Source organism: Fusarium verticillioides, chromosome 2, assembly GCF_000149555.1.
Source record: "Fusarium verticillioides 7600 chromosome 2, whole genome shotgun sequence".
In the NCBI taxonomy this organism is placed as follows: domain Eukaryota; kingdom Fungi; phylum Ascomycota; class Sordariomycetes; order Hypocreales; family Nectriaceae; genus Fusarium; species Fusarium verticillioides.
In genome coordinates, this window is record NC_031676.1 from 1,615,473 (window position 1) to 1,640,106 (window position 24,634).

At 49.9% G+C, this 24,634-nt stretch overlaps 8 protein-coding genes across 16 annotated transcripts; 4 read left to right on the plus strand and 4 right to left on the minus strand.

The window, feature by feature from the left end:
- The first annotated feature begins 541 nt into the window (after positions 1-541).
- FVEG_06348 (aspartate aminotransferase) lies at positions 542-4,305 on the plus strand. Of its 2 annotated transcripts, XM_018894694.1 has the most exons (4): positions 542-1,267; positions 1,969-2,472; positions 2,563-2,622; positions 3,000-4,305. In XM_018894694.1, exons 2-4 carry the CDS (start codon positions 2,209-2,211, stop codon positions 4,068-4,070), a joined length of 1,395 nt encoding a protein of 464 aa, XP_018751816.1. In that variant the 5' UTR covers positions 542-1,267; positions 1,969-2,208; the 3' UTR covers positions 4,071-4,305. The 2 variants fall into 2 exon arrangements, with proteins under 2 accessions (XP_018751816.1, XP_018751817.1); XM_018894695.1 differs by lacking the exon at positions 542-1,267 and having other exon boundaries at positions 1,480-2,472.
- Positions 4,306-6,812: 2,507 nt separating this feature from the next.
- FVEG_06349 (hypothetical protein) lies at positions 6,813-10,100 on the plus strand (the record flags this gene model as incomplete). 5 transcript variants are annotated; one of them, XM_018894699.1, is made up of 5 exons in its annotated part: positions 6,813-7,016; positions 7,074-7,125; positions 7,177-8,131; positions 8,190-8,489; positions 8,550-9,971. In XM_018894699.1, the coding sequence occupies 3 exons, from the start codon at positions 6,848-6,850 to the stop codon at positions 8,048-8,050; spliced, it is 1,095 nt and encodes a 364-aa protein (XP_018751821.1). In that variant the 3' UTR covers positions 8,051-8,131; positions 8,190-8,489; positions 8,550-9,971. The 5 variants fall into 5 exon arrangements, with proteins under 5 accessions (XP_018751821.1, XP_018751822.1, XP_018751820.1 ...); XM_018894700.1 differs by having other exon boundaries at positions 8,553-9,971; XM_018894698.1 differs by having other exon boundaries at positions 8,190-9,971.
- On the minus strand, positions 7,784-9,943 carry FVEG_06350 (nonsense-mediated mRNA decay protein 3). Its single transcript, XM_018894701.1, has 2 exons — positions 9,700-9,943; positions 7,784-9,624 (listed from the first exon to the last, which is right to left on the minus strand). Exons 1-2 carry the CDS (start codon positions 9,765-9,767, stop codon positions 8,139-8,141), a joined length of 1,554 nt encoding a protein of 517 aa, XP_018751823.1. The 5' UTR covers positions 9,768-9,943; the 3' UTR covers positions 7,784-8,138.
- Positions 9,947-11,483, minus strand: FVEG_06351 (pre-rRNA-processing protein ESF2). The gene has a single exon (XM_018894702.1). It carries the CDS (start codon positions 11,099-11,101, stop codon positions 10,121-10,123), a length of 981 nt encoding a protein of 326 aa, XP_018751824.1. The 5' UTR covers positions 11,102-11,483; the 3' UTR covers positions 9,947-10,120.
- A 238-nt stretch (positions 11,484-11,721) lies between these two features.
- Positions 11,722-14,362, plus strand: FVEG_06352 (NAD-dependent aldehyde dehydrogenase). Of its 4 annotated transcripts, XM_018894704.1 has the most exons (5): positions 11,768-12,321; positions 12,387-13,101; positions 13,152-13,321; positions 13,392-13,863; positions 13,924-14,298. In XM_018894704.1, the coding sequence occupies exons 1-4, from the start codon at positions 11,917-11,919 to the stop codon at positions 13,503-13,505; spliced, it is 1,404 nt and encodes a 467-aa protein (XP_018751826.1). In that variant the 5' UTR covers positions 11,768-11,916; the 3' UTR covers positions 13,506-13,863; positions 13,924-14,298. The 4 variants fall into 4 exon arrangements, with proteins under 4 accessions (XP_018751825.1, XP_018751828.1, XP_018751826.1 ...); XM_018894703.1 differs by having other exon boundaries at positions 11,722-12,321; positions 13,392-14,362; XM_018894706.1 differs by having other exon boundaries at positions 11,745-12,321; positions 12,387-13,321.
- Positions 14,363-14,723: 361 nt separating this feature from the next.
- Positions 14,724-16,408, plus strand: FVEG_06353 (hypothetical protein). The gene is made up of 3 exons (XM_018894707.1): positions 14,724-15,623; positions 15,676-15,734; positions 15,787-16,408. The coding sequence occupies exons 1-3, from the start codon at positions 15,447-15,449 to the stop codon at positions 15,962-15,964; spliced, it is 414 nt and encodes a 137-aa protein (XP_018751829.1). The 5' UTR covers positions 14,724-15,446; the 3' UTR covers positions 15,965-16,408.
- Positions 16,409-16,456: 48 nt separating this feature from the next.
- FVEG_06354 (phosphomevalonate kinase) lies at positions 16,457-18,009 on the minus strand (the record flags this gene model as incomplete). Its single annotated transcript, XM_018894708.1, has 2 exons — positions 17,731-18,009; positions 16,457-17,519 (listed from the first exon to the last, which is right to left on the minus strand). The coding sequence occupies exons 1-2, from the start codon at positions 17,997-17,999 to the stop codon at positions 16,457-16,459; spliced, it is 1,332 nt and encodes a 443-aa protein (XP_018751830.1). The 5' UTR covers positions 18,000-18,009.
- Positions 18,010-18,966: 957 nt separating this feature from the next.
- Positions 18,967-23,044, minus strand: FVEG_06355 (hypothetical protein; the record flags this gene model as incomplete). Its single annotated transcript, XM_018894709.1, has 2 exons — positions 22,725-23,044; positions 18,967-22,498 (listed from the first exon to the last, which is right to left on the minus strand). The coding sequence occupies exon 2, from the start codon at positions 22,465-22,467 to the stop codon at positions 18,967-18,969; it is 3,501 nt and encodes a 1,166-aa protein (XP_018751831.1). The 5' UTR covers positions 22,468-22,498; positions 22,725-23,044.
- Between the last annotated feature and the right edge of the window lie 1,590 nt (positions 23,045-24,634).

Sequence of the window (24,634 nt, forward strand, 5' to 3'; positions counted from 1 at the left end):
GCGCTGACGCTGGACCAGCTATTACCCAACAGTGCATTCTAAAGCCTCGTGATGTTTTGTCTAAAGATTTTTTACTTCCCCGTGACAGGACGGTAACGGGGCGTCCGGGGCCGCGAGAGCCACCCGGTACTGTACTGGCAATGCATGCGTGCTGTAACTTGTCTAAAATGGTAGGGAAGTGAATCGAAGGGGTCTGGAAGAATGAACCAGGTTCCTTTTTTCTGGGGAACGGATCCATTTCGAGTCTTGGGCTTGGTTAGTACCTAGGGGAGGGGTTTGGGGAAGAAACTGGAGAGATTTTGATGCAAAATGTCGATCCAACTCAACGGTCATGAAACTTGGATTTACATGTTACGGTATGGTAAGTTATGGAACTGTGAGCCTGCGAGGGCTAATTAGAGTTATCATCCGTAATGTGAGATGAGATATTTGAGATCAGATTCAAACATGTGAGTTCAAGGACCACAGATCAGACCACAAGTGAACCATGAGAAACTTGATAATCAGTTTCAAAGGTCCTTTCGTACTTGTAGATTCTCTCCGCAAAATCGAACATGGGATCAGTTACTCGAACGGATAAAGATAGCACTGCGTCAGCCTAGCTCCGTATTCTAAATCCACCGTCACCCATGCCAAGTAAAGCAACAAAATGTACCAAAGAGTACATACCTCGGTGAGGTTACGGTTGTCGGTCGGTCAGCTCCATTACGCGCGTGACGTTAGACTGTAAGAAGCCGAGGTGACGCTCACAGGCCTAGGTATCGGTGGGCGATCACAACGGGGAGCTCTGATATTGACGTGATGGAGGATGGAGCTTCACAAGCTTTTTCACAAGCTCGGGAAGTGATTTCGGTATGCCTGTTTGAGGACAAAGCATAAAAGATTAGATTGTCGCAATCCAAGGAAGAGATAACCGTAGTTATTGAAATTCGGCAGCGAGCATAATTTAAAGGCCCGATCACAACTTTCTACAACTGACGATTTCATTGTCAACTGTTTCACGATCTCTGTGCAAGTTCGACATCTGTACTGTCGCAAATTCAATCCAATCGCAGATTCGTACTGCGTCTCAATTTGAACCGCACAAGCTTTCGAGTCCGACCGTCACAAAACACTATTCCTCGACTGTTATCACCGTCTGCTGAGGCATCGAATACAAAGCCTATTTATATACGAAACAGCTTCAAACAGACCAGCTACACGTTGGGATCATCTGAGAAAAGGACGACGGAACTCCAGGAACCACAAAGGTACAACAGCTTCAAGGGTGAGTTGTCAATTTCTTCACAAACGCAAGAGGAAGTTTCCTATGTTTGCCTGCCCTTGGTCCGTTAGGCCTGTCCCTGTTGGGGTCGCGCGAGTTGAGCCCGAGTCTCAGTCAACCACAGACGCACCCCCTGGGGAGAAACACAAGCACAAGCACAAGTACAGTCACAAGTGGTTTGCGGTTCTGTTCTGTACCTGTATGGTTCTGAACCTACCTAACCTTCCCTTCTACCCATGCAACGATAGCATCAACAAGCAGCAAAATAGCCCACCGCGAAAGTTGTCCGGTGAGCTCAGCCCACCTTCTACCTCTGTTTGGCATCGGGCGGCATGCCCCTTCCCCCGAGAGCTCCAGTGGTCCGGAATAACGGCGCCCTATTTGCCCGCCTGCAGCGAAGTAGCTGGGGGGGAACATGACCAATTGCATCAGGCCAGAATCTGGTTTACGCAACAGTCATAGCCATGCCATGGGGCCGTGTGGGTATTCAATGCTTTTGCCCGGCCAGAGACCACTGAGTTCTTGAGATAAGAATCGTTGGGCTCTGTAAGGGACAGTCTCGAGTCCCGAGTCTCTTACACGGGAAGAGTGTTGAGAGACGTTTCGGAGGCGAATTGAAGCATTTCCTCGTCAATTCATTGCCCAAAACAGTTCTGTTATTAATAACTGGCGTTCCATAACTTACTGACAAAAGTTGCTGTTAGGTACCTTTTTTGTTTTCCCCAAAGACGCACACTCCTACAGGGGCCTCTCACCTCAGTTCACCTGGGCTCAGGCTCTGTCGCATTCACCCGCAAGTCCAGTTCACCGACCTCAACTTTAAGAGACACACCCCCCTGGTTCCACCCAGACCACCGGACACGGCGCCGCAGGACCCCAAAGGCCCCCCTCTTCCTCACTTCCTTACCCCCCTAAATCGAAAATCCTCAGGGCCGCAGCCCACTATGACACCGTCACTGAGTACACCCCGTCAGACTCAGTCTGGCAGCAACACCTCAAGCTCAAGCTCGACTGATAATAAAACGGCACCGACCTCTTCTTCGTCTTCCTCCATCTCTCGTCTCAACTCCATCGTTCGTCACATCTCGCCCAAAATGGTTTCTACTACAAATTTTCCTGCCGAAGTCGTGCCCCAGGCTCCTGAAGACCCTCTCTTTGGTCTTGCACGAGCTTACAAGGCCGACAACAGCCCCAACAAGATCGATCTTGTAAGTAGAAGCCTTCCAACACAACCTTTTTATCCAAAGGTTCTCCAAAGTATGATTGCTCTTGCTAACCTGTGCTTTCTCGTTGCTTAGGGTATCGGTGCTTACAGAGACGAGAAGGCAAAGCCCTGGGTGTTGCCAGTCGTTAAGAAGGTATGATGCTCTTGTCCACCTCGCTGCCCTTTCCCCTTCACGGCATTGCCGGCCACTTTCCCCTCAGTCGCATAACCTTTCAAACCTCAAGACCCCAGATCGCATTCACTTGCATTGCGCTCCACGAACGCATTGCTCTTCAGGCGTTCCCCTACCCGGATGACGCTTCCGAAGCGGATCCGTTCAAGCTCCAGTCTGCCTCATAACCCTCCCATCATTGCGATTTTCGGGTCATGGGGTCAGCAGCTTTCCACAATGCGCTGCCTGGATCCTTCTCATGCAAATATGCGTCACAACATGCCCCAACAGCCCCGCCGCCACGACTTGCGTGCAAACCTTGAGTCTTGGAATTTGAGCTAACCCCATGTGCGTCACAGGCTGATGAGATCCTCCGAAACGACCCTGAGCTCAACCACGAGTATGCCCCGATCGCGGGTATTGCCAGCTTCACATCCAAGGCCGCCGAGCTGGTCTTTGGCGCTGACTCTGCCGCCATCTCAGAGAAGCGCTCGACGACATTGCAGACAATCTCTGGTACCGGTGCCGTGCACTTGGGCGCTCTCTTCCTAGCCAGGTTCTACAAGGGCAACCACACTGTCTACCTGTCAAATCCCACCTGGGCGAATCACCACCAGATCTTCAAGAACGTCGGACACTCAATTAATACCTACCCTTACTTCCACAAGGAGACCAAGGGTCTTGATTTCGAGGGCTTCAAGCAGACTCTCAAGTCTGCTCCTGAGGGATCTGTCTTCGTTCTTCACGCTTGCGCACACAACCCCACTGGCGTTGACCCTACTCAAGAGCAATGGACTGAGATTGCTGCTCTCATGAAGGAGCGAAACCACTTCCCCTTCTTCGATACTGCTTACCAAGGTTTTGCCTCTGGTGATCTCGTCCGCGATGCCTGGGCTATCCGATACTTTGTCGAGCAGGGCTTCGAGCTTGTTGTTGCCCAGAGTTTCGCCAAGAACTTTGGTCTCTACGGCGAGCGTGCCGGCTGCTTCCACGCCGTTACCGCCCCCGCCGGTGATGCCTCAAACACTATCACCCGTATCGGCTCCCAATTAGCTATTCTCCAGCGCTCCGAGATTTCCAACCCTCCCCTGTACGGTGCTCGCATCGTAAGCACTGTTCTTAACGATCGTGACCTCTTCGCCGAGTGGGAAGAGAACCTGCGCACAATGTCAGGCCGCATCATCAGCATGCGCGATACTCTACGAGCCAAGCTTGAGGAGCTCCAGACCCCTGGTACCTGGAACCACATCACAGATCAGATCGGCATGTTCAGTTTCACTGGTCTTAGCGAGTCACAAGTGATGAAGCTCCGAGAAGAATTCCACATCTACATGACCAAGAATGGTCGTATCAGCATGGCTGGCCTCAACGACAACAATGTCGACTACTTTGCCAAGGCTGTTGACAAGGTAGTAAGAGAGTCTGCTTAGATCTGTATAGATTGTGGTAGAAGTTGAGTGTTTGAGACGGTGTATGAAACTCATGGGACGTGGTCGAATACAAGACCCTGGAAGAAACTCGGCGTTGGGATTACAGCTTTACCATTATTATCGCACCTATCATGAAGGGGACTCTGCGAAAAGCACTGGACTATCCTTGTTTATGCATGCTGTTGATAGCTTTTAATATACCTTGACTGCAAGCCAATGCATCTGCATACTCAACTACTTGGTTCTATCTATGTTTCTGTAAGTGATGTCGTGTGATGACGATGCAGTAGGACAGAGCTCAAGATAGCGTACTTTCTTTGGTTATCATGGATCGAGGGTGCTATCTTGGCGTACGCCAGACCTTGACCCGCAGATAGCATGAACACCTTGATGCCGCTTAAAGAAGAGCGATAGGCGATATCCAATACGAGTCTGTGATTGGCCCGCCTCTCACCTGGGAAAGACAGAAACTTCCTGCTTTATTAGGTAAAATTACTATTCTTGCTGTAGTAGAAACCATAAACGGACGCAAGCACGAGGATCCTAGAGAACAACTCGATGAGAAGAGGCTGGGCGACCTCCATAAGATAGAACTCGGGGAAACCTCGCGGTCTCGGAGTAGAAGGCCGCTGTATTTCTCTTTGTGTCCTCCGGGTTTCAAGGGTATCTATCGGCGGCGCGCGGTATCGAGACGCCGATTTACCGTGAAGGGAGGGTATGGGAAGGGGAAGGGTATTGCCGCGCACTCCCTTTGTCCCCTGCCACTATCTCCCGTCCGGGGAAGAAAAAAAAAAAGAAAAGTATCTGGTTTTTTTTTCTTCATGGAGAGTCCACCCCCGCATGTCGCGATGCAATTTTTATCCTTTCCCCGCATGGGAGCCGCTCGCTTGCCCGGGGACAGGGGGGGCGTGTAGTAACCAGTTCCTTGATAGTCGAGTCTCAACTCTCGAGGTCAGTCATGAAAGAAAAGATACGGGGGAAACCGGCGGAAAGGAAGTTTTTGACGGTGGAGACGGAGTCTCGAAGCGAAGCATTGACTGAGGAAACGGTGAGATTGCCTGTGCAGAAAAAGGTGACCGTCTGCAATAACCTGCTGTTTGTTCAGTTTCCCTTATGTCATGAGACACGCAACTTTACAACATAGTATCCATACAGAGCCCCGGCAAACCCCGAGTATCATGAAATTAACTGAAGCAATTACATCGCAGAGTCAAAAACTGTGAATCGTGCCTTGGGCTATTACACAATTGCGTATCCACTGCAGCGGGTCAGGGGGAAAAAAGGGTACATTGAGGAACTTGGGGAATCTCGAGACTATCGACGGGATTTGTCCGATACCGGGGGAGGGCGTGTGTGCCAGGCCAGACTGCCCAGGCCTGGAGTAAAGGGAAAGGGAATAGGATCCATTTCATGGGGTAAGAGAAACGTTGGTTGGGTCTCGCAATTGAGGATGTACCTTGCGTATTGACACGGTCAAGATGGAAATAGTCCGGTGTGAGGAATGGCGTAGGACACATGACTGTTTCGTTATCTGGGTCTTGTTCCTAGATTGTACCTTATTAGCCAGTCTAGAGTTCGGTTAGACATGCAGAATTGGGAATCCGATTTCTAGTCAAGGTTCTAGGGAGCTAAGCTGAGGAATCATCAAGATAGTCATTTAGCCGCGTTGGGTAGTGTTTAGATAGCAGAGCTGCCACCGTATAGGTAGCATACACTTGGTGCTGCCATAATACAGTATCTCCCCTGATGCTGCTTGATAAGAACTATGAATGGCTTCAGATTACACAAGACTTGAGAAACTGCCTTAGGACTGGAGGCTTTTTCGGACTGGTAATACCCTCTCAGAATAATATCAGCTTCCGCGGGCGGTCATAATCTTGATCAAGATCTACGACTACAGCTAACAGCACACTCACACTGCTGAATAGCTTGCCTTGGCCTAGGATAAGGATCATGTGGTTTAAAGTAGATACAAGATAATCAGAGCTTTATCCATCCTGAAGGGACTTCAAAATTATATTGAGCCCGTTCATTGGCACGAGTTAGAGCGCACCTTTGCGACTTACAAGTCCTGCCATGCCGCATCTTTCCAGCAGAGCAGGCCAGACAACAAAACACGGCGATTTGTTCTCTTTTTTTTATGACACGGATGGTCGGCATTAAGTCACAGTTTGGACATTCTCAGATTGTGTGCTAAAGCACAATTGAGACTGAGCGGTAGGATCTGGCGTTCATGCTCACTTACTCAAGACAGCTTTGCAAAGGGCTATCCATCTATTTTCCTCTGTTTTCTATAAGCGATGGACATGGGTAATGCTGGGGCAAACAGCATTGCTTTTTTGGCATGTTTGTCTTAACATGGCACTCCTCAAGCATCTGATTTAATAAAATGTTTAGACGTTTGAACCAGACCTGCTATATCATCGTTTTCTGGCGACCTTAGATCAACCTACTTGTCTATATAAAGAGAGAAACATTACCGTCTCTTTTACAGGCAATGGCGATCTTGCATCTCTTCCATTTTACATGCTAATAAGAAAAAGAAGTAGAAACAGTATACGAGCTTACTTAACCCGGCTACTGCCACTATTGATATCTAATATATTTTATAAGAGATGTTGAGTCGTATGCCCTCCTACTTCATTTGACTTTCAAGGTGTAAGTGCGAGGTAGCTCTCGTTTAGCTCAACGCTGCGCTGCCTAAAGTGGCAACCCCCACCACTCATCACTAGGTATTCAGCTACACTTCTCAACCTCACCAATAATGAACCTCAGCCATGGGGAGAAAACTACCATGGAAGACTTCCTCGACTCCTTCGGGCCCTGAAAGGAAAACTTCAGTCAAGCCGGAGAGTCCACTACCCACACCATCACGAGCGCCCCGTCCGAGTACACCCTCAGCTTCCCGTAAGAAACCGCGTCGCGAGCGCGTGATAGAGGCAGAAGGTATTCCAGACTCAACGCTTTCATCAAAATGGCAAAGAAACCGACAATATCATGCAGATGCCACACGCAGTCCCTCAACCTCGCCTCCGCCAGAGCCGCCTAAAGAAAGGTTCATCTCACTCCCAAACTCACACTCATACCAAACACTGACCAGACTCAGATTCATGAGACCAGGCCTCGACCACGATGACCGATATCGTATAGTGGAAGACGAGTTCGTCAACATGGCTCACCAATTCACACTTCACATTCATACTTCTGAATACAACCGTTTGAAGAATTTGGCTAAACACCAAAACGCAGACACAATCCGTGAGATTGAAAGGCCTGTAGTCGGCGCGCCAACCCTCCTCACAAGACATCGTCAGGAGGATGTGCGCCGCAACGTCAAACAGCGCAAGCTCTTAGGTACTAACTCAAACGAGAAGAAGGATTCCCCTTACGTAGGGTCAAATCTGCAAGGTCTCATGGAGAGTCCCAGAAAGGAGCACAAGTGGATATCAGCAACAGGTCTAGCTGATACCGCCGCAACGAGAGCTTCGGCGGGTTTCAAGTCACAAAAGATCAGCCCGCTACGGTTAAATCAAGGATCCAGTTCAACTCCAGCAAAGAAGAGGCACATCCCTCTGGGTGATGACGATGAGACTGACGATGGAGATGACTTGGATTTAGCTACGCCCTCACGCGTTACGGCTACAAAGGCAGCACGCACGGCCCATACATCTAGTCCAGCAATGCCGCGATCAACTCCACGGACAGCATTTAGTACTCCTCGCTCACTGAAGTCAGCTATGAACACAACTTCGCGGCCGGGCTCTAGCGTCAAGCGACCAACAACAGCACCTGGAGGAAGCCAAGCACAAGCACGTAAGATAAGCAAAAGCCGAGATACTCAAGAAGATATCGATGACGATGATCCTTTTGGGATCAACAAACGAAGGATTCAACGCCAAAAGTCAAGGGAACAGTTCCGCAAAACGGAAGAGAAAATAGCCTCTAAACCATCACTTGACGATATCCCTTCATTCCTCTGAGCATGTTCACTATCACGAAATCTCAACAGCGGTCCAACAGGGCCTCATTGCTTGGAAATCAAATCAGTTCTTTTCATTCATGTAAGTCCTATTCTTGCATTGGCCGATCCTCCATTGTAAGCTCATCAAAGTCATCCAGCAACTCATTCATATCAACGTGAGGTGCCTCATCGTCCTCCTCGGTCTCAGCCACACTCATCTCCTCCTCGGCTCTCTTCTTAGCCTTATACAGGGCGAGCGTAGCACGGAGCTCCTCGTCTTCCTCGACATCTCGCAAGAACTGCTCGTACTCTTGATCCAAGCGTTCTTGGTCTGCCTTCTTGGGAAGAAGCTCGCCCTCGTCCTTGTCCATACGCTTGAGCTGCCAGTTTCTCTTGCGGTTCTTTCTGCGACGGGGATAGTGCTTCTTGACTAGCACCACGTCAGGGATCCTCGATGAGTATGTATTGGAGCTCTCGATCTTCTCGTATTCGGTGTTGTTGAAAACGGTTCCGGCCAGCAGGTAACCCATAGCAGAATCACCAGGCTGGAGGAGTCGGCCCAGATGAGTCCTTGTGAAGTATGTTCGGTCATTTGAGCCAAGATCTGAGGCACGAGCGACTGTGGCTTCGGCAAGCGTCCACTTGCCCTTCTGGGTTGTTGTGCGGTCGATATCCATGACAATGAACTCAACGAGTTCATGTGTATCAGTGAGTGATAGGAAAGGAGCTCGCCAATAGATGGGTGAGCTGATATCGCAAGTCTGAAGAGTCTGAGGGTCCAACAGGTACACAGAGGTACCAATCTTGTGGCAGAGGAGGAGAGGTGAGATGTTGCCGCTCTGCTTGGCCATCTTGATAGGCAGAGCGACCAAGTCGTCCTTACATATAGGCACCAGCTCGGCCGAATATGTGAACTTGTACGAGGACTTGGAGGTGTGGGTATCGTGAGAGATGAGCTCCTGCGACGCCTTCACCTTGACAGGCACCACAGAGTTGAGGAAGTCGATGAACTTCTCGGCCTGGTTCTTTTGGGCGAAGAAGAAGTCGATGCCATCCTTGGCCTCCCGAATGTTGAGTGTATCTTTGTGTGCGCCGTGCTTCATAATAAGCTGCTCGAGGAAGAGGAAAGTTCGCTTGTGAAGGACCTTTTGTCGAACTTGAACAGCAGCTCGCCAAACGTTGGCAGTGTACGACTTGGCACACTCAGGGCACTGCTGGTACGCCACCACATAGACAACCTCGAAGCTCTGTTGAAGCAGCATACCATCTTGGACGGAATCCTGGATTGTGATCTTGACCTTTACTCGTCGCGAGTGAGGCTCGGTCCAGATAAAGCTCGCGTCCACGATACGGACTTTGTTCAAACCTCGAAGTTTCTTGAGGCACATGGCTAACAATTCGCGGGATTCGGGGGCGGCAACGATCCAGCTGTTGGGGGGCATGAGCCATCGGTCGCAATCTCGGCAGAAGTTGAGCGTCGCCTCTCGCTGGACGCCTTGGGAAATGTCGACGGTAAGCTTGATACAGTCGTAGCAGAGAGCGCCGCTGGAGGCGGTTCCATCGATCGGGGCACCGCAGTTGCAGCAAAGAATACTGAAGAGGCTCAAGTTAGTATTGCGCCTAAGAGACAGAACGAGTGCGGGGTGGTAAAAGAAGATCAGGACTCACGTAGCAGCGCCCTGCTGCTGAGTGGCAGGGGCTATAGAGATAGGCTGGTCATCCAGATCCATCGACATGTTGGGCAACGATGTCGTGTGAAATTTGATGGTGTTGTTTGGGTGAAAATGAATGATATTCAGTGACTCTTAAAAATCCTAGAGTGGGAGAATTTGGTTCGCCGCCGCTTGATAAGCGCTTATCGGTGGGCAGAAAGGATATTTTTTTGCAGGCGCGGGGCAAAAATTGGAAAATGTTCCTCAGAGTCATAAAGTTCAGGGTCCACTTGGCTCCATGAGTTGGTCATGCCAATCATTGGATGCCTATCATGCCTTGCTTGAATGGATTCTACATCTTCAAAAGTCGTGGTTTTGATCAAATCAGGTGTTATAGACAAAAATGCAACAAAAAAACAAAATAATGGCTATACAGATTAGAAAATCTTGCTCAGTACCCTCGTCACCTCGGCTGGTTGATCTTCCACTTCCGTCTTCTTCTTCGCCAGAGGAACTTGCTTGAACGATCTCTTGACTTGTCGCACCGAGTCTTCTCCCGCTCCCTCTCCCTCTCCCTCGCCATCTGCTTTCCTCTTCTTGGCCTTTGCCTTGGCTTCCATGCCGTCCAGCATCTTTGCCTTCTCCACGTTCCTGACAAACTCCTTGTTCTCCTTTGTCGACTTGCTGATCTCGGCTCTCATGCGGCTAGCGCGCTCAGCGTTCTCAGCAGCGATTTGCTCTGTGAGGTTGTGCCATTTGAAACCCTTGAGGTATAGAAGATTCCATAAATCGTCGTGGTAGTAGCTGCCCTTCTTGCCGCCGATGGTGCGCGCGTTGAGAAGATCGCATACAGCCTTGGCATCCTTCTTTTTTGTGAACTCGACCCATCCTTCGGTATAAGATTTCTTCTTGTTACCGCCAGCGCGAACGCGACGAGCATGTGAGGCTGGGTCCTCGGGGGTGAGGAAGATGCGATTGATTGTGCCGTAGGGTTCGAGGAGAGATCGCAGCTTGGCGGGCTTCATGAAAGGTGGTATACGGGAGAGGTAGACGACGCCTGACTTCTTGACGGCGGCTTCGGAGGCGACGAGGTTCTTCTTTGTCAATGTTCTTGTGACATCGGGCAGTTCTGTCGAAGTTGTGTCTTTTGACTTGCGCTTTGGCTTTTCCGGTTTGTCGTCTTTCTTTTCTTCCTTTTCTGTTTTTTCTGCATCCTTTTCTGTTGGCTCATCCTCGTCGTCGCTGGCATCGCGCTCGATATCGCTACCCAGATTATCTTCGTCGTCCGAGTCGAGTTTCCGTCGCTTGGCACCTCGGCCACCCTTTCTCATATCATCGTCCTCAGAATTGTACCCAACATCGTCCTCCTCATCGCTGTCGGCGGTATCAAGAAAGTCGTTTTTGGTTTCGGGTGCCATGATGAATGCGATGGGCAGCACTGAGCTTGAGCTGTGTCCAATGTGAGGCTGGAGAGTCCAATGTCAAAAAAAAGTAGTCCCTTGCTGATAAGATAAGCTGTCGGCACGCTAGACTGCAGGGATCTGTATTTGAGTTGGAGAAGGTCATGTGACTTGGAGGGGTAGCCAACGACGTCACTGATAAGAGGCTTCTTTGGGGAAGAATTGTTCGACAAGATCGTATAGCAGGTCAAGGAATAGTACAATACTATGTAGAGTCATGGTATTCCTGGGAGGATGATGCTTGATAGGTACTCCGAGTGTCCAGTACAGAGTGTAACTCCATGCGGTAGTCGAATTGTCTTAAAACGTTCACCTCAATGGACTTGACATTTAATACCTTTGTACCCCAAGCTTCTTTGAAACAAAGCCTTATCATGGGGCTTAATGTAGCTATGATCATGACTGTTCTTGAGAACCAGGATAGACTTAATGGTATCTTGATAGTATCATGGGATCACTAGATATTCCCAATTAAATTATCATGCCTTATCAAATTGTAGCGGGGTTGAAGCCGCCGAGTTCGGGTTAAGTTAGGTTGGTATCCAATACGTGGGGCAACTGAAGCACCGCGAGCCGCGAGCCGCCAACCGCCGTCCGTCATGGACGATGGAAAGTACAAGTACACGTACAGTACAGTACAGCACACTCATGACCATCTCATATACTCCACTTGCAACTTCAGAAAAGTGGCCATCTACAAAGATATAATCTCGTCCACGATCTGTCACTACAATCTCACTCTCTTCCTTACACATACCTAATCATACCCCACAATGTCTCTGGAAGTCATCACCACAATCTCCCCAAACACAAACGAGCCCATCCTCACCAGGAATGGCGCCTCTCAAGCTGACCTCGAGTCTCTCCCCAAGGTCGCCACTGAGGCTTTCCAGAGCTATCGCAAGACAACGTTGAAGGAGCGTCAAGCTATTGTTCGCAAGTTCCTCGATGGCCTCTTAGCTAAGAAGGATGAGCTCGGCGAAGAGTTGACTGTTCAGATGGGCCGCCCCATCTCTTACACACCGGGCGAGGTCGCCACAGCTGTCAAGAGAGGTGAATATCTCCTCAAGATTAGTGATGAGGCCCTCAAGGACACCGACGGCGAGCCCGAAAAGGGCTTCAAGCGTTTCATCCGAAAGGTCCCTGTCGGACCTGTACTCATCATCTTTGCGTGGAACGTAAGTGCAGGCCTCGCCTCGTTTCGCTGGACCAGAAGCATCCTTTGCTGACTCTGCACTACCAGTACCCTTACCTTATTCTGGTCAACTCTCTCATTCCCGCTCTTCTTGCAGGCTGCAGTGTAATCCTCAAGCCCTCACCTCAGACACCTACCATCGTGGAACGGGTTACCGATCTCCTAAAGGAGGCGGGCTTGCCTGATGGCGTTTGCCAGTACTTCCACTGCGGCTCTCCCACTCTTATGGAGACCATCGTGCGCGATCCCAAGATCGCCCTAGTTTGTTTCACCGGCTCTGTCGCCGGAGGTCTCGCTGTGCAACAAGCTGCGTCTGACCGCATTGTAAATGTCGGTCTGGAGTTGGGTGGCAAGGACCCAGCATATGTTCGATCAGATGTCGATGTTGATTGGGCTGCTGCAGAGATTGTTGACGGTGCCATCTTCAACTCTGGCCAGAGCTGCTGCTCTATCGAGCGTGTGTATGTTGATGAGGAGATTCACGATCAGTTTGTTGAGGCTGTGCAAAAGGTGCTCAAGAGCTACAAGCTCGGTGATCCCTTTAACAAGGAGACTCAATTGGGACCTGTCGTTTCGAAGCGATCAAAGCAGACTGCCGAGGAACATGTCAAGGACGCCGTCGACAGCGGTGCCAAGGATGCCACTCCCGAGAACGAGACTTTCAGCAACCCTCCTACCAAGGGTAACTTTGTGAAACCCACCCTTCTGACTGGCGTCAACCACAGCATGCGGGTCATGACTGAGGAGTCGTTTGCCCCAATTAGTAAAGATGCCCGACGACAGTTGAAGATGTTTTGCTGACGAGAGATGTAGTTCCTGTTATGAAGGTCAAGGATGACAGCGAGGCCGTCAAGTACATGAACGACAGCGAGTTTGGTCTGACAGCCAGCATCTGGACCAGGGACACAGACAGAGGATACGAGCTTGCCGAGGATGTGGAAGCCGGCACTGTATTTGTCAACAGATGCGATTATCCGGCACCGGTACGTTTTTCTGATCCAAGCACAAAGGGTCTCTGCATTACGTGAATACTCACTGACCGGCCGACAACAGGATCTGGCATGGACTGGCTGGAAGAACTCGGGCAAGGGACAGACACTTAGCAAGTTTGGATTTGATCAGTTTGTGAAGCTCAAGAGCTACCACCTGAAGGACTACCCAAACTAAACTAGATGGAGAGGTCGCTATTGTTGATCACCAAACCCGGTCAAGGTGACTGACTGACTCTGAATGATGAGACGACGATCTGTGTCGACATGAATCAAACACTCGCTCGCTGCAAACAATCTGATACTACCATGATCAAGAACCGAGTACTGTGGATTGAGTGCACATCATTTCTCTTAGCGACTGTCTCTAGGAAGTGTCTCCCCTGGCGAGGCGGGCAGGGCAGGGCAGGGCAGGGCAGAAGCGGGTGAGACGAGACGTTTTCGATAACGGGCGACCAAGACAAGAAGAGGCAAGTTTTGGTCGTTCTGGGGAATGTGAAGTTGATGAGGGATTGCTGCATTCGGTAATCTCTACAGTGAGTAGAACAATCTGCGACAACTGACACTACGTGGCCTTACACGATTAATTACCTCAGTACCTAGTCACTGGTGGTGAAGTGACGAGCTCGGTGATGAAGGACAAAAGTGTTGAAGCTATTCAATAACAGTTTGTTTCCTCGCCCTGGACTGAGTTGGCGAACCTTTCCCGCCTCCCTTTGTTGCTGTTACACGAGATTAGGCTTGGGCGAGGGCTTGGGCGAGGGCTTAGGGCGCTACGCGAGAGAGGCATTGAGTATATGATATTCGACCCCCTTGTACATGGACGTAATTTCATCAGAGGCAATAAATCCCACACAAAGGATATGATAATTGCAACCGTGCACTTTTTGTCGTCTCTAGACTCTCTACTATGCTGTAATGTCACTTTTAGTCTCGATATAGTCTCCCAAGTTGGGTTCTCCTTGCGGGCCTTTTTTTCTGCTCTGCTCTCCCGTCGCACCATGAAGCGTCGTTCAGCTGAGACATTCAATGGATCCAATGGAGAACGAATGGAGCCCACCCTCCTCCTCGCCCCCAAAATTAGGTGCTGAACCTTAGCCTAGGTGAACGTGAAAGTTGTTGGTGGCGGGTTTGCACAGGACCCGAGACGCTGGAATTCCAGTGACCTGGACACATTCCAGAAGGAAACGTCAGCGTAGCGTTGACCCTTGGCGCTTAGACGGTTCAGGGCAGTCTTTCACTGCTGATTTGCCTGTTTCACTGTGCGTGCGTGCATGCGTACATGCAAGTGTGCGTTGTGTTGCATGCGTTGTCTGCATCTGCGTCTGCGTCTCTGGAGTCATCTCTTGGATACCTAGGTACCGACCTAATTTTCTTCCTTTTTTTCTTTGTTGCCCTTTGTTCAGTCTCTTATATTTAATTAATACATATGTACATATCCTCCTGTTCCTGATCTCCTGTTCCGTTCTTGTGCAGTTACATCGACTCTACCCATCACATTCCTTTCCTTCATCAACTGTCCTGTCCTGTCCTGTGAGTGTGAGGCTTATTATAGACCAACCTCCAGACTGACTGACTGTCTCTTGTCTTTCACTTATACACATTCTCTCCTCTCAACCTCCTCTCCCCCATCTTATCTACATACCTCAACTTTCTCTTCGTACCTGAGACTCGGATCATCCTCTTTGTATCAAAAACATACCAGAGTTAAACTCCACCAACCACTCACTCACTCTCTCTACTACTACACCACCACTACAGTCCAAAACAGAGCCACATGCCATTCCCCATCTGACATCCACTTCTTTGTCCGCCTTTAGACCGTGAATTTAAAGAACAAAACGAGGCTTCTTTTTTAATTTCCCGCCTTTTCCTCTCTCTCATACAAGAATTCCAATCTCGTACCTTTGTCAGTCAGCCTCTTGTCTCCCAACCCTTCTTTTAAATCTCTTTATCTCAGCTTGCCTCGTTCCTATCTTGCTTCTTCCCCAACTCTAGAACAACTCTCCACATACTCACCCACTCACTCACTCACAACTACGACTACAACTTCAAACCAACCACCCTTTTTGAGGCTTCTTTCTATATAAGAAACCCTTCAACCCTACAAGTCGACTTGATGAGATCCGCTGCTGTTTATCCTTCCGAGAGACGTGATCCTCGGTGTATTAATCTTCCCTTGAATCGACTTCGATCTTCAAAGATGCATATCTCGGATGACTTCCAGACGCTTTGCGAGCGTGTCCAAACAATGGTTCGCCAACGACGCCGTAAGGAAAAGCGTCACATGGAAATTGTATGTCTATACCATTCACTGTCCTGTTCCTGACTAACCATTTATCTTTCAGTCTGCACCTTTTGGCTTCGAAAAGAACCCAGTCAACCTCCCAGGAGTATCAGAGGAGCAGTAAGTCAATACTTCTTCAACCACCACAAGATTGACAACTAACAATACAAAGACTCTCTATGCTTCGAGAACAAGCTGCCGCCAGTCGAATCGGCATCGCAGACCCTGCCAGTCCTACCGCCCCTCGCTCACCCTGCTCAACCTCGAGCCTCTTCTCCCATCCAGTCCGACCACCCATCAAGACTGTTCCAACATCCACTTCTCTCTCGTCCACCGACAGCCTCAACTAATCGAGTGTGGACATTTATCATTACTATTGTTTTTGCCGCTATTAGAGGTTTTATCAGGGGCGTCTGAAGAAAGGAAACACAACACTGGCTTGGGTCTATGGAAAGGAGCAACTGTACGATACACACGGAATGGATTGGAATGGAATGGTAACAAAATTGGGCGGATCATGGGGAGTTGGGCATCTACGGAACCACGGGAACGGGAACGGGAACGGCAACATTACAGAATATCATCATACCCGGCGTAATCTAATCTGATTAATTCTTTCACCGACATTGTTGCTCTCAACTTCTCCCGCTGGTACCCCTAAAATTAGGGGTTCTGTGCTAAGCTGTACCGGTGTCAGTTAGGAATGTGAACGGAACAATGTCGTTGACGGGGAGCGTGACATGTTGTTTCATTTCAAGGTCTAAGACATGCATGCACGCATGCGTCCATCCTCGCTTCTCGCTACTACTGTACATTATACGGAGTAGGTTACTGCTAATCTTTTAGATCCAACCGGCGTACACGTCCAGACTCTCGGAGCGAACTCCCTCCATCTCCCCCTTGACGCCTAGTAGCTTGACCTTTGTACCTTTCTCCTTGGCCCACTTGTCCAGGAACTCCTCAACTCGCTGCTTCGTCTCCTCATCATCCTTCATCAGGAGAGCCAGGGCATCGTGGCCGCCCGCACCGGGGACGACACCGCCGTAGACTCCTTCGACGGTGCTGAGGGCGTCGAGGAGCTCTGTCTGGCTTTCGGGCTCAATTGGGACGTCGCTGGCGCTACCCATTTGTCTAATCATCTCTCGAACAGCTGTAATCTTCCCCGGCAGATTCTCGACGTCGCCGGCATTGAGAGCTGCAATCAGCTGCTCATTGCGCTTCTGGAGCTCATCCCAAAGCTTCTTTGACTCTTCCGGGTTTGATGACCTCCACTTGAGGACCTTCTTGACCATACCAACCGTCTTGCTTCCACAGTCCACATCGCACATACGCAGAACAACACCCTTGGGCATGATGACTGCATCCTTGAGAACCTCTACATCCCAAGCAGAATCGCCGTCGACGAGCTTGACCAATGCGTCAGCGAATCCGGCCGCACCGGGTTCGGGAATTGAAGACAGTGTCTCGGGAGAGAAGCGTCTGTATCTGCAAGATCCGTAGACAGCGGTTGCAACGTCGAATCCCGAACCGACCTTACCTTGCGCAGCACAGTGGGCAGCCTGAGCCAGGTTGTGAAGCGTCCTCTTGCCCTGATCAGACCAAATATTGAAGAGATCTTCCGGCAGGTAGTGAGCCAGCAGGGCAGCAGTGAGTGAAGTGACGAGAGCAGCAGATGAGCCGAGCCCTGTCTTGTTGGCATCTCCCAAGGTCACGGGGAACTTGGCAAATCGACCTTGACGTGTGCTCTCGGATTCAGAGTGTGAGTAGTAATCATTGTCTGCGAGGATGATGAGACGAGCAGATGCCATGCTATGGCTAGGACGGTGCTTGGCCACTCGGTCGATGTAGGTGAGTGCATAGCTGAGAGTTGTCTCCACGAAGGGGTTGGGGTTGATTTGTGCTCCGCTACTAATGAGTGAGTAAGATGAAGTAATTGCGTATAATATAAGATAGAGTGTCCTGTGAGAAGTTCATGATTGGCCTTGCTTATGTGATGATTGTCATCCAACCCATTATGAACTCCAATGGCTTTGAGGATTGGCAACTCATCCAGTTTCATAGACGGTGTCATAGCCTCACATTACTCACTCATTCATATCAAGAAAAAGTTACTTACACCTGCAACTGGGTAACTTTGATACCACCTCCCTCGCCAGCCAGGTGATAACCATACCGCCATTGTGCCTCGAGGAACTGCGGACTGTCAACAACAATCTCAGTGAGCTGAACGCCAGCAGTCGTGTGAATGTCTCCAGCAATAATGTTGATACGAGCGTCGAGGCCGAATACAAACGCCGTGTACTCCTGGTCCAGTACGAGGTATCCGCCAGCGAGGAAGACCTTGCCGGGAGCTGAGACAGCGATGGTGGGGTGGTGGAGGGACATTGTGTATATGTGATATTTATATAAGAAGCCTTAAATGGTCGGAAAATAAGAAACGATAAATATTTAGGTGGTTTTGTGGAACAACAGAGAACGGAAAACAGTCACTCTCTCAATCAGTCGTGAGTAAGCTCCTTAGTTACTTGAAATGCATGAGCAACGCAACCCAACAGATGAGAAGAATCATTAAACTCCAGCGGGGCCTCATTTCTAGGCTGTACAGTGCATGTGATTTTAACACTGTAATCTATTCATAGCCACACAACAGTCAATCACCCAATTGCAAAAGAGTTCACCAGAGTTTCAGCCAAAACTGCTCGGGTCTAGTCAACACCAACAGTATCGTGATGATGCCAATTAGACGTCATGCAATCAAGTGATAGAAGCCTCATCCCAGTCAAGATATGGCACCCTCGGGCACAACCATCAAAACTTCAGAAGCTCAAATTGCATCACAACAAGGACAGCTCTGTTTGACAAAATTGTCATTTCTTCGTTTCTTGTATTGTATTGGTGGTACAAGCAGCAGGACCACATGCTCTGCTTTTCCTTGACAAAATCTCTTCTTGGCCTTCATCTCTCCTCCCAGCTGGCCCTGTTCCCTGGCTCTTCTGATCCCTCTATGCTGCTGATATGTAATGTAATATAATGATTTCCCTTTCTTGGAGTGGTGATGATCTATCCAGGGAACGTTCGGCCCCTAAACTCAATCATTCAGAGGCAAACGCTCCACGCAAGTCCCGTTTTGATTCCCAAACGCCGTCCCTTTCCAGGGCCCGAGAAGATCCAAAACCTCTCGAGTCTGACATTTCGTCAAAATGCCGTCCCTGTATAAAGACAACCAGCCCAACCCAGCCAAACCAACCCAATCCCGCCTTTCAACCAGTACAATAGGGTATCAAACAAATTACGCCAACATTAAAAGAACATTACCACACTCTCATCACGAATCCCACGTCGTAACAGTCGTCTACTCCGAAACATCATGTCCTCCACCAAGAAGCTCCAGGACCTTGTTGACGACAGCACTGGGATAGCCGCGGGTGAGCATCTCACCGACAACACCCTTGGCCTCCTCTCGCTGCTCAACAGCTAGATAAGCTCGGGTCATAGCCTCGTATGTGCTAGGCTCGCGCTTCTCTCGGCCAACAGTATCATAGATACCTTGAGCTTTCTCAATCTTCTTCTCAGCAGCCCAGCCATGGATCAAGGTGTTGGCAATGTAAGGGGTTAGTTCCACGCCTTTGCTTCGCATGTGAGCAAGCACAGGCTCAGAAGCAGCAACCTGGTGGTTGGCAACCATGGCCTCAAACAGAGCCTGATACAAGCTGGCACTGATGGGGACAAGAGACTCCTTGACAACAGAATCGAACATCTTCATGGCACCTGCCATGTCGTGGAGAACACATCCCCTGGCGTGAATGAGGGAAGCATAGTGAACAGGTTCGACGCGTTGACCAGAGGCACGAATCATACCAAGAACCTCCTCGGCAGCGTCCATGTCAACAGGATCAAGGGTAGCGTGAGTATCGACCAGAAGCTTATAGGTATGGGCGGTAGGGGCAATGCCCTTGGCCTTCATGCGTTCGTAGTAAGCCAAAACCTTTGTCTTATCTCGCTTTGTGGTCAGGAAGAATTGCATCATACTGTTGTAAGGTGCAGGACGAGCCTTGTAGTTGGGCATCGCCTCCATCTCATCAAACAGTGTTTCGGCAAACTTTTCATCACTGACTCGGCAGAGTGCATTGACAATGGTACCATAGGTGACCGATGTAGGTTTGATTCCAAGAGCTCTCATCTCAGCAAAGTAGAAAAGGCAGTCGTCGATGCGGCGAGCCTTTCCGAGCTTACCAATGAGAGCGTTATACAAGAATGAGCTGGGTTCGACACCTTCAGCCTTCGCCCGGTGAAAGATACGGACAGCCTCGGAAGCCTCGTCAAAAGTCTTAGTCGAATCCTTGAGCGTGGTGATGTAGAGACCGAAAGTGTTGGCAGAAGGGCTGGCGCCGATTTCCAACAGCTCCTGGTGAAATTGCTCAGCTCGCCCACGGTTGCCCACGGTCAAACAAGCGCCGACCATGGCATCAAGAATGCTAGACCATCCATAGCGAACAACAGCATACTGGGGCATGATAGGCATATCAGTGCGAGCCATGCTGAGAATGTCATGGCAGAGATCGAACTTGCCATCCCGAGCAGCAGCAGAAATAAGCTTAGCATAGGTAATGTAGCGAGGATGTCGGCCAGCACGTCGAATGTTGCGGAATCGGTTCAGTGCCTCACTAAGACGAGGTCCCTTGCGGCCATGGTTACCCTCAAGATCGTCCGCAATAAGGGAGGATCCCTTGAAGTCGGTGTTGCTGGCGTAAGGATCGTAGGTATCCTCGAAGGTGGAAACTGCAGGAGTCGACAGATAAGAAGCGGTCATAGGCTGGAAGCTGGCAACTTGAGAAGCAATCTCGCGGGGATCGGGGATGCCACGAGTCTCCATAAATCGAGTGACGAATTCGACTCCCTCATCGACCTCCTCGACAAGATGAGGTTGAGTCTGAGAAACAGAGGCACGAATACGCTGGAACATCATCTCGGACTGTGCCAGTCCCTCGGCAACTCGGCCAGAGCCAATCATGGCCACGGCATACATGGCTGTAGGCTCAATGAAAGTAAGATCCACCTGCACACCGGGGTTGCATAGAACTTGCCAGTACTTGGAGGCACCAACAACATCGGTCTGACGGACATTCATAGCGAGGAGAGCGGTGGCGGGAGTGATCAAATCGTCCGCGTAAGGAGGCATGGCACTGTAGGCTGCGACAGCGGTGTCTGTATCACCCTTGTCGGCAGCAATAGTTGCAATCTCACTCATGGCCTTGGCACGAGCTTCATCCGCGACGGATCGAGCCCATTCCAAAGCCTCCTGGTAGATACCACGGGTGATTAAACCCTTGACGAAACCGGTGGTAATCAGAGCATCCTTAATATCAGCAGCACGGACACCATATTGGTCGACAATCTTCTGAAAGAACTTCATGGCGCCTTCAATCTTATCAGTGACCACGTAGGCATTGATAACCGCGGCATAAACCTCAGCATCGAGTCGATCATTGAGAGTAGTCTCTCCATCGTCGTGGGCAATGGCAAGGTTGCGGTATTCGTTGTAGCATTCAACAGCACTGACCAGATCTCCGGACGAGGCGAAAGCAGTGATCATGGTGGGAAACAAAGCAGCATAAGGGATGATTTGGCTTCCCTCCATGTGCTCGTAAAGACGCAGCATGTCATCGACGCGTCCGTCTTTGGCACAGGCCGTAATAAGCTGGTGGTAAGTCTCGGCGGTGAAGTTGGCGGCATCAGTGTTGACTGAAGTGTCGAACAACTGAATTGCGAGATCGAGACGGTCGTCCTCGCAAAGAATGGCATGCTCGAGTTCGTGAGACGCAAGCATGAATTGGCCAACCTGGTCCATGCCACCAAACCGAACTCGCTTGGCCTCCAAGGCAGCCTTCAGCTCCGCGACCTCGAGGCATCGGGATGCCAGAAGCCCAACGAGAATGTTGAAAGTCTCGGCATCTGGCGAGACCTTTCGCCTAAGCATGTCGGCATAAACGTCGAGAGCCTTTGATACAATCTCGATCTTCTTCATAGGGATATGGATAGCCGACAGGAGGAGAGCATTGTAGGCACCGGCGATAGGCTGCACGCCAGTCGCCAGCATTGCCTCAAAGACTGCGGGGATTTCAACATATCGGCCATTCTCAGCGAGCTTGTGAAGATGGTCGGCATAAGTCAGGGACTGAGGGTCCACAGTAGGAGTGAAGCTGCGAGCGACACTTGCTGGAGTTTGGGACCTTGAAATCACTGGGGATCGTGACTTGAAGCCAAGACTAGACAAGGGTCGTCCTTCAGAAGCAGCATTCTCAGCTGCTTCCTGTAAGCTCCGTACCTCGATCTCCCTCTCGAGCGCAGCATCGATATGCGCAAGGGCTGCCTGATCCTCGATCGACAGGTTCGATTTGACCTCAGCATCCTCAATCAAGGCCTCCTCGAGAACATCTTTAGAAAGTCCCTGGTCCTTGGTCAGAATGGAAGCAGGAGTTGGCTTCCATTCAATGCTCTTCTGAAAGTCGAATTGGGTCCATTCAGAATCGATTTCACCGGTGGCCTGCTGGTGCTGCAGGGCCTCGAAGTACGCGTCTAGACCTCCATGGTTCTGGGCAGGGCGATGCTCAACGGACGGAAGGCCCGAAGATGCTGTGCGCTCAGTGTGGAAGGCAGAATGAAGCTGAAGGTTAGAGAAGCGACCAAGTCGGTTGGTCTTTCGTCGTACAAAGCTAGGTCGGTTCTGAGAGTTGAGGACGTGAGGGTGAGCGGCAGCAACAACGGATTGAGCGTAACCGTGTGTTGTGATAGACTTTGCGAATGTTGATCCTTGACGGACGAAATTCGAGTAAAGGCTAGAGTATGTGGGCATTTAGAAACCACCCAGGGGGGAAGAGAGGAGACTATAAAACCTCCATGTCAGCAACAAGAACAATGAGGGAGTGATCATGATGCGTCTCAAGTATACCCAACTGCCATTGGTATTGTGCCTGAGCAATGCCAAACATGGAGTGCAGTGGAACGATTATGAGATATGTGTCGGGCCATGCGATCTGGGGAGGCGTGGAGGAACAGTGGTGTGTAGTGGACCAACAAAAACGCGACAATGGAGTTCGAGGTGGCACTTACATTAGAAAAAAAGAGGAAATATCAATTGCAGGTTCATTTGACAGCAAGGACGCCGTCAAACAAACGCGCAGACCAGATTGATAGAATAATTATGAAAGGGGAAGGAAGATGTGAAGAAATGGGAAGAGATCAGATCGAGAAAAAAAGAGACGAGGAAAAAAAAAATTAAGTCGTCTGGGGTTGGTTGTCTTGTCCTCGGGTGTCAGGATGGATGGGATGGAAGACGAGGGTGAATATTCGACATGAGCCCGGGCCTTAGGGTCGGGGGAGTGGCTGCCTTTTTTTCTCTTTGCCTGAGGTGCAGTGGAGTGGATACCTTGGCGACACTTTTACTGTCAAAGTTGCCCAGTTACGTAGAAAAATGTATGCGTCAAGAGGCAGCTTACAAGAGTCAGTGTGGGGAAACACTCGCTGGAGCCCTCACAACGGAGCTGTTACGGTCAACTATCCACTGAAGGAGCTTCCTCCACGGTCTGTTATCGCTACAAAGTACTTGGACACCTCTGTAGCTGCAAGTACCATTGATGAATGATGGCTGCGCGGCCATAGCGGCCTTGTCGGGGCGCGGAGTTCGGGTCGTTGTTGGATGCGGCCTGTTCAGACTCCGCAGTGGCTCTTCTGTGGGTGTCGACAGGGGTTAAAGTGTGTCTTCCAGCTTGTGGGTGCCTGGACTCCATCGGACAGAAGCAGGTTCTGGAATGACTCAAGGCTTGGGCCTGTAAACAAAGTTATCTCCATCCCATCCCGTCCCGTCTCTTTTTCTCTTACTCACTGAAGCTCCCTAGAACCTCCGGAGGCAAAGTCTCCAGGTGACGAGTTGAGCTTCAGGTGAACAAGTGAGTGACAGACAGACAGACAGGCAGACAGAAGAATGCAACCATTTTGTTTGCGGGGGGATCTAATGCATGTGGCAACGATTCATACTGCTTAGTCTATTACACGCGCATTCACACCGATCATTGATCCTAGAAACCATAGATGCTTGAATTCCCACCGCTCGCATAATGTATCCATCTATGAGCAGAACATTCAGCGCTGCGAGCACCAAGACCACTTGGTCCTGGCGTTTGGAGAACCTGTTGGAAGAGCTTGATATTGGCTCGTCTCGACCAATCAGCTTTCATCGAATTCTGGAAACTCCCTCTCGTCCGATCACGACAGATTTTTATTCCTTGCTTTTTATAGTGGTATTTTTTTAATTTCGTTGATCTCATCAATCGCTTTTTCTGTGGAGGATCATCAGAACAACACAAATCATATCATTCATATCTGAACTACAACACACATATTTATCTGCAGCCATTTTCTTAGTTTCTACTATTTTATAAATTAAAAATTAAAAATTAAAAAAGTGCATCCGCATTGACGGACCCTTCTTCGCACGCGACCCTTGATCTGACGATTTTAGCGAGGAGCGGAACCGTTTTCTAGACCAGAATTCTCAGAACCTGCATCCATCATCGACGGCCAAGGGTCTCGAGAGTCATTGACTAATCAGCCACCAACTCTTCGATCTCTAATGGTGGCCAGGGCGAGAACAAACCGGTGCTTTTTGTCCAGTCCTCCCTGTCTTGGACGTTGGTTTAATGAGTTTCTATTGGTCGAAGTCTTCCTTCTCCCGTTAGCGTTGAGACTTGGTGGGAGAAGCCGGAACTCCACGTCCAGCCTGTCGGGTCGCTGCCAGATGTCCCGCCAGAGGACACTTGTCTGAGTGCTAGCCTTCCAAGGGCTTTTAACAAGGGTATTTCAGTTTTATTCAGCTTTACTTCTATCATTGTCTTGATGGACAGGGCATTGTGAAGGTGGATCTCAGCAAAGAACCATTCATGATAGTGGAATTACTGATGTCAAACGTAAAAATTTGGCCATATCCTCGGTTATAGATATTGTTGAAATTTTGGTTCAGGAAT

Bases quoted from the DNA above. Each gene is read 5' to 3' on its own strand.
- FVEG_06348 (XM_018894694.1), top strand. From the start codon at position 2,209: ATGACACCGTCACTGAGTACACCCCGTCAGACTCAGTCTGGCAGCAAC. The intron at 2,473-2,562 runs GTAAGTAGAAGC...CTCGTTGCTTAG, and splicing joins GCCCCAACAAGATCGATCTT to GGTATCGGTGCTTACAGAGA. The intron at 2,623-2,999 runs GTATGATGCTCT...TGTGCGTCACAG, and splicing joins TGTTGCCAGTCGTTAAGAAG to GCTGATGAGATCCTCCGAAA.
- FVEG_06350 (XM_018894701.1), bottom strand. From the start codon at position 9,767: ATGTCGATGGATCTGGATGACCAGCCTATCTCTATAGCCCCTGCCACT. The intron at 9,625-9,699 runs GTGAGTCCTGAT...GAGCCTCTTCAG, and splicing joins CAGCAGCAGGGCGCTGCTAC to TATTCTTTGCTGCAACTGCG.
- FVEG_06353 (XM_018894707.1), top strand. From the start codon at position 15,447: ATGAGATCCGCTGCTGTTTATCCTTCCGAGAGACGTGATCCTCGGTGT. The intron at 15,624-15,675 runs GTATGTCTATAC...TTTATCTTTCAG, and splicing joins AAAAGCGTCACATGGAAATT to TCTGCACCTTTTGGCTTCGA. The intron at 15,735-15,786 runs GTAAGTCAATAC...AACAATACAAAG, and splicing joins CCAGGAGTATCAGAGGAGCA to ACTCTCTATGCTTCGAGAAC.
- FVEG_06351 (XM_018894702.1), bottom strand. From the start codon at position 11,101: ATGGCACCCGAAACCAAAAACGACTTTCTTGATACCGCCGACAGCGAT.
- FVEG_06352 (XM_018894703.1), top strand. From the start codon at position 11,917: ATGTCTCTGGAAGTCATCACCACAATCTCCCCAAACACAAACGAGCCC. The intron at 13,102-13,151 runs GTAAAGATGCCC...CGAGAGATGTAG, and splicing joins GGAGTCGTTTGCCCCAATTA to TTCCTGTTATGAAGGTCAAG. The intron at 13,322-13,391 runs GTACGTTTTTCT...GGCCGACAACAG, and splicing joins GATGCGATTATCCGGCACCG to GATCTGGCATGGACTGGCTG.